At 34.0% G+C, this 6,029-nt stretch overlaps 2 protein-coding genes across 2 annotated transcripts; both read right to left on the bottom strand.

Moving 5' to 3' along the window:
* Nucleotides 1-2,629: 2,629 nt before the first annotated feature.
* On the bottom strand, nucleotides 2,630-4,253 carry LOC143910480 (cytochrome P450 6B7-like). The gene is made up of 3 exons (XM_077428971.1): nucleotides 2,945-4,253; nucleotides 2,738-2,872; nucleotides 2,630-2,661 (listed from the first exon to the last, which is right to left on the bottom strand). Exons 1-3 carry the CDS (start codon nucleotides 4,251-4,253, stop codon nucleotides 2,630-2,632), a joined length of 1,476 nt encoding a protein of 491 aa, XP_077285097.1.
* A 998-nt stretch (nucleotides 4,254-5,251) lies between these two features.
* Nucleotides 5,252-5,554, bottom strand: LOC143910479 (cytochrome P450 6l1-like). Its single transcript, XM_077428970.1, has one exon. The coding sequence runs from the start codon at nucleotides 5,552-5,554 to the stop codon at nucleotides 5,252-5,254; it is 303 nt and encodes a 100-aa protein (XP_077285096.1).
* Between the last annotated feature and the right edge of the window lie 475 nt (nucleotides 5,555-6,029).

The raw sequence follows: 6,029 nt of genomic DNA, 5'->3' as shown, positions 1-6,029 counted from the left end.
TCCACGACATTGGGTCCCCCATACCGATTCTGAGAAATAACTAATAACGGTCATTGTTTAGCCTAAATGCACTTAGAGTCCAGATATAATCCTTGGAAGTAAGTGCATGCACTTAGTTAACCCGATAACAGATATCAGTTGGTCTAAGTGCAATTCGCTCAATCCGCTGCGTACGTAACAATATAATAAATACGAAATTATAGAGATGTCTATAGAGATATCTATAAATTTCAGATTACTGTGTATAATTATTACAAATTATACACAGGCAGATTTTTGTGACAGCAGGATTAGATCTAATACCAATTTTCAGGAACCGTTTCAGCAATGATCAGATAAAATTGGGAAACTCTGATAGAGAAACGATCGATTTGGAGTCACAAAACCCCCAAATCTAACCAGCAGAAGGCGAGGACTCGAACCTTTGACCTCAGTGGTGCTAAATATATACGCTACCACTAAGCCAAACTGCTCGCTAATATGTAGCAGTATATGTAGTTCAGTAGTTGGCGGATGTTGCTAGCAACTGAGAAGTCCATGTTGAAATCTTGATTGAAAAAAATCATACGATGTATGATTTGAAGTATTTTTGCTGTGCTGCTGGTCAGATTTGGATATTTGCGACGCCAATTTGATTTTTTCTATCAGAGTTTGCAAATTTCTTGATTGGATTGTTGAAACGGTTCCTCGCAAATTTCCTATATATTTACACACAATTAAAAGCAAAAATGATATTTTAATCAATGGAAAAGATTTCGCAAGGGCTCTAAAATAATTTATTTCTTGGGGATAAACTTTTTAGGAAATCGTGAGATGGAAATTCTAACCAAGTCTTAATGAGGTTGACAAATATCAGATTGACGCTTACGTGGAACTATGTATGTATATCAGGAGAAATCCATTTATTGGTAATTTCCAAAGCGTCTACATCATCATGGAAAACTTTTATATACGGAGTGATATTTTGGTATAATTATGAATATGTTTAAAAATTAAAAAAAATGATGTGATTATTTACGATCAGCTGCAAAGTCAGTAAATTCAAAATGAATGCACGCGTCCGAACTCACTCGAAATCTGCAGTGGCGCGTCGACCGCGAACTGGATCGGATTAAATCCAGTACGACTGTTAAAATAACACATACTGGCCGGTTTCAGTATAAAATTCTGCAAGGTTTGCCATTTATTCTGCCGCCACCGAGATATTTAATTAAAACAGTGTCCGCGTATGTGGGCTAGGGCTATCCAGTACCCAACCCACCCTTGACCACCACCACTTCGACTCGTACATGGGCGATTTAAAACGCTTTTAAAACTCTAACCCACGCCCCCCTTCCCCCCTGGCCCTCGGGGAGAGGTCGGGAGTTAGAGGGATATTCATTAAACTTTTCGCGGACGCCAATCAAAGCGTGTGTAGAATATTTAATATCGCATTTAACTTTGAAAATATCCCCCCATATTAAACATTCCTGGGAACCGAACGGAAAAAGGATGAGAAATTGTTGCCCGTTTAGGATGCTTGCTCTCTGCACCCCCCCTCCTCCCACTCGGAAAACCCCAAATTCTACGCTTGTCGAAAAAAATTGGATTCGGCCCATTGCTTCTGGTGAAAATTACGAGAAACGTGCTTCGAAACGCGTTTTAATTGGTATCATTACGCCACAATGTCCTGGCGAAAATTATACCCTATCAGTATTTTTAATCTTTTACGAGTACGTTCGCGTTCAAAAAGGAGGACGTTGAAGGATTGATGTTTGATCTGTTATTCCATTGTTTTGGCAAGCGTTTTTTTTTAAATTATCATTAATCATTGTAATTGCTTGTTTAAATGTTAATACATATGTATACATACGACGTGGGTGCGCGAGTAAAAAGGTATAGTATTTCGTATTGATGAAAATGACTATGCTAATAATAAAAATTCAATGTGATGATGCTATGTATATTATATTTAAATCGAATATATACATAATGTGCCATAAGTAACGAAGTATCTTATTTTTCTGTATTTTTTTAATTGATTGATCAAAGGTAATGGCAAAATCGGCTTTCTCTCCATATAATGTAATATGAAATTATATAATGTTTAATACAAATAGTCGTTGAGGTAGACTTTATTCTTTATGAGGCCCAAAAAATATCATTTGAAATGTACATACATCATGCAAAATGGTATGGTGATTAATATGATTTGTTATTGATTAAAATTCCTAAAAGCTTTTTATTTTTCTTAATCTATGTTTACAATAAGTCGTAAGTTTATTATATACAGTGATCATAGTTTAAATATTATATACATTATTTTAGGTAAGAAAAAAAGTTGGTTTAAAATAGCCTAGTAGATATGATTTGAAAATAAAACATATACTCAAATTATTTTCATTTTATGCATTATTATATACTAGTGTTTTTACCTGGCTTCGCTCGGTATTTGTAATATAAACCGGCCAATCTAATTATAAATATTTTATTAAATTTATTTGAATAGTTTTATTTTATTTACATTAATTTGTTTTTTATTAAATTGAACATCATGGACTCTACGAACCAAACACACAAACATACATACAAAGTCTTTTTCGAAATTATATATTAGATTAGTTCTCCGTAACACTTTTATGGTTTGAATTTAATCATACGAATTAAAAACTAATGATGAAACTACATTTAAGATCGAAATGACATAATGTAGTATGACTTTAAATTCGATATCTCTTTTTTAGATTTACCCACAAACCGCCAATATTATTGGGAACTATTGATTTAGGACTACATTTTATTTGCTTAGAAGTTTTTGTCGTTGCTTCGACTGAATATTGGCGTAGAAATGATACCAATCCGACTTTACTCTGCAGCTTACCGAATCTCAGACCTAAAAGTTTGTATCACATTGAGATAAATCAATATAGAAAGAAAGTTGAAGTATAGCCAATTTTATTTTTACCTATGCAATTGTGCGGTCCTGCTCCAAATGGCAAGTACACCATGGGATGTCTCGCTTGTACTTCTTCTGCTGTGAACCTTTCAGGGACGAACTTTTCAGGTTCAGGATAATATTTACTATCGTAGTGCAGACTAGATATGGATACTACAGCGCAAATATCTTTTTCTATTGTCACGTTCGAATCTGGAATCTTGTAAGGTGTCGTACATATTCTGGTCAGTCTACCGATAGGATATTTTCTGAGTGTTTCATCCATCACCATTTCGAGATAATGCATTTCTGCCAAATTTTCATATGATAGCTCTCCGTCGTTATTTTGTAGGACTCTATTTATCTCGGAAACTAACTTTTCTTGAACGTTCGAGTTTAGTGCAAGTTCGTATATCAAGAACGCCATCAAACTTGAACTAGTCTCGAAACCGGCTAGGAAAAAGATAAACGCTTGAGCAGCCACAAAGTGCTCGTCTATTTCCATGTCCTTACTCATATTTCGTTCTTTCAATAGTAAGTCTATCAAATCATGGCGGTCGATGTTTTTAATTTGTCTTTCGCTGATGTTTTCGGCGATTATTTGTATGAAAAAGTTCTCAGCGCGTTCTGATATGAATCTCAAGCGGAATAGATTGGACAGCTTTGGTGAGAAGATTCGCAATGCTTTTTTGAAGTTCAATATTGGGCTGTCCTTAAAGGCTTCTTTTCCTATGTTTCTAAATGACGATTCGGGGTCTATCATCGAATCTCCCGAAACGCCAAAAGCACACGTACCGATGACGTCAGTTGTATATTTTGCGAACATTTCTTGGAGTTCAACTTCAGCTTCTTGACCGACGTTAGCTTCTAAATACTTCTCCAACTCGTGTCCCTTTTCCAACATGAGGTAGAACATGTTTTTCATTTTACCGGTGGTGAAAGTGGGTGTTAACTTCTTACGTAGCGTTTTCCATCTTTCGCCAGTGAGGTTGATCACGTTCGCAGAGAGAGGCTCGTACAGTCTCACATTCTCGAAGAATCTATCGTAGAAGTGGTCAAAGTCTTTGACAAGAATTGACTTTATCAATTCGGGATCTCGTATTAACAATTCGGGTCGACCCATGTTGAACATCCCCACGTACTTTTCATCTGGAAATTGGTTATACGCCGATTGGTATACGTCCTTCATGCTCTTCTTGTATAAAGCGGAATCCAGAAAATTCCCAAAGAACAGAATCGGCTTCACAAACTGTACATTTTTGTTCTTCCAATAGCTGTGATTACGTTTGAGGTGCCAGAACAATAAAATCGTAGCGATGGCCGTCAGTAATAACCACATGATGGTACGATGAATGAAACTATAATACTAGTGCAATAGTTTTAAAACTTGCATTTTAAATACTTTTGACGACCTAAAAACGTAATGGATGATATTTCAATGCTACGTGTATTTTTAAAAAAAATTCATTCGTATACCAATTATAGTATTATAATTAGTCGTATATCAATTTTAAATGTTTGGAACTACATATTAGACTGCAGTCTGTGAAGTTAAGTATTGCAAGTTAACTGAACGAAAATGGTTTTAAATGGCCATCTTAAATTCATTAAGCAATCTGAAGCAACTTACATACATGATGTTTTTATTATTGGAATTGTCAAAAATGATTTTTCTTGTACTTCTGAAAATAATTTGCTATTTTTAATCTCTTATTTAGTTATTTATTATGTTATTTAAAATCAATCAATACATGGTTACTTATATGGATTCTAAAATACATCTGTGTATGGGCATAATTAACTTTAAAAGCATTATTGATTACATGATTAACGTCATTCATTGTACAAAACAAAAACATATTAAAAAAATATTGTCATTTTAAAAAAATGTGTTTTAAACTACATGTAAATAAATGAAAAAAAAGTTCGTAAACGTTGATTTATTTTCATAAAAAAATTTCTTAACACATTGTGATTGCAATTTATTTATTTAAAAACAATTACTTAAATATTCAACATTTATTTCTTTTACTGACACGCAAAATCACACTGTCGATTGGAGTATGGATAAAATTTCTGGGTTTAAAGCGAATATTTTTTGTTTTTTCTGTCGGTTCAAATTTATAATTCGGCAGCATACTAATTATTCCAATTTTAGTTTGAATTTTCCCAAATCATAATCCTTAAAGTAAAATAAATTCACATTATTGACATTTGATTTGTAATTTCAGAAATCTTATGCAAAATTATGAAACACTTCGAACCGAACGACTACCAATGCAATTTCGTGGTCCTTCTCACCATGGGATGTCGATCTGTTTTCGCCTCAGCGGTGAATCATTCTAGGTCGTATTTTTCCGGATCCGGAAAATATTTTGGATCGTAATGCAGCGCTAAAACAGGTATGGCGATTTTTGTTCCTTTTTCGACTACCAAATCTGTATCGGGAAGCTTATTAGTTGCTGTACAAGTTCTCGGTATAAATCCGATTGGAGGGTGTTTTCTCATCGTCTCGCACATAACCATATCCAAATATTCCATTTCTGCAATACCATCGTAGGTTAATTTGCCATCGTGTTTCGCTATTACACTTTCTATCTCTTGGACCAGTCTCTTCTGTATATCTGGATTAAAGGCCATTTCTTGAAGAGTCGCGGAAATAACACTGAGCAACAAAAAATCACGTTTTTGAGTTACCAGAGCGGAAACTAACCAATCTTTACTAAGTTTGACCCACTAAATTCGAATATGATATTTATTTTTGTTGGTGGGTGATCGTTTACGAGATATGAGCGTTTAAAAAAATCCGCGATTTTTACAGTTTTTTGGCTTTTGCGGTCTTTAACTCAAAATTTAGGATTGTTACGCTCAAAGTGAGTATTGGAATCAATAGTGAGATATTTTTCCTATTAATTGTTATATTTTATTGCTTTAAAATACTTCTAATTAATTGTCTAGCGAATAAGTTTTCAAAAATTTGTCAAGTTGGAAAAGTCTAATATTTTTTTTGTATTAATTTTTTTGTATTTTTGAAAACTTGTGTGCTTATTGCCATTTCTTTTAAGATATCACTCAAGCAGATTTCTTGCCAATTATCAGAATCAAAGTGTAAAAC

Source organism: Arctopsyche grandis, chromosome 4 (genome assembly GCF_051622035.1).
Source record: "Arctopsyche grandis isolate Sample6627 chromosome 4, ASM5162203v2, whole genome shotgun sequence".
NCBI lineage: Eukaryota > Metazoa > Arthropoda > Insecta > Trichoptera > Hydropsychidae > Arctopsyche > Arctopsyche grandis.
This window is presented reverse-complemented; position numbering and strand designations above follow the sequence as displayed.

What these genes read in the sequence shown, in the direction of transcription:
- LOC143910480 (XM_077428971.1), bottom strand. Translation starts at nt 4,253, where the DNA reads ATGTGGTTATTACTGACGGCCATCGCTACGATTTTATTGTTCTGGCAC. An exon ending in AGGACCGCACAATTGCATAG is followed by an intron (nt 2,873 to 2,944) that starts GTAAAAATAAAA and finishes ACAAACTTTTAG; the next exon opens with GTCTGAGATTCGGTAAGCTG. An exon ending in AGTTCCCAATAATATTGGCG is followed by an intron (nt 2,662 to 2,737) that starts GTTTGTGGGTAA and finishes TCTTAAATGTAG; the next exon opens with TTTCATCATTAGTTTTTAAT.
- LOC143910479 (XM_077428970.1), bottom strand. Translation starts at nt 5,554, where the DNA reads ATGGCCTTTAATCCAGATATACAGAAGAGACTGGTCCAAGAGATAGAA.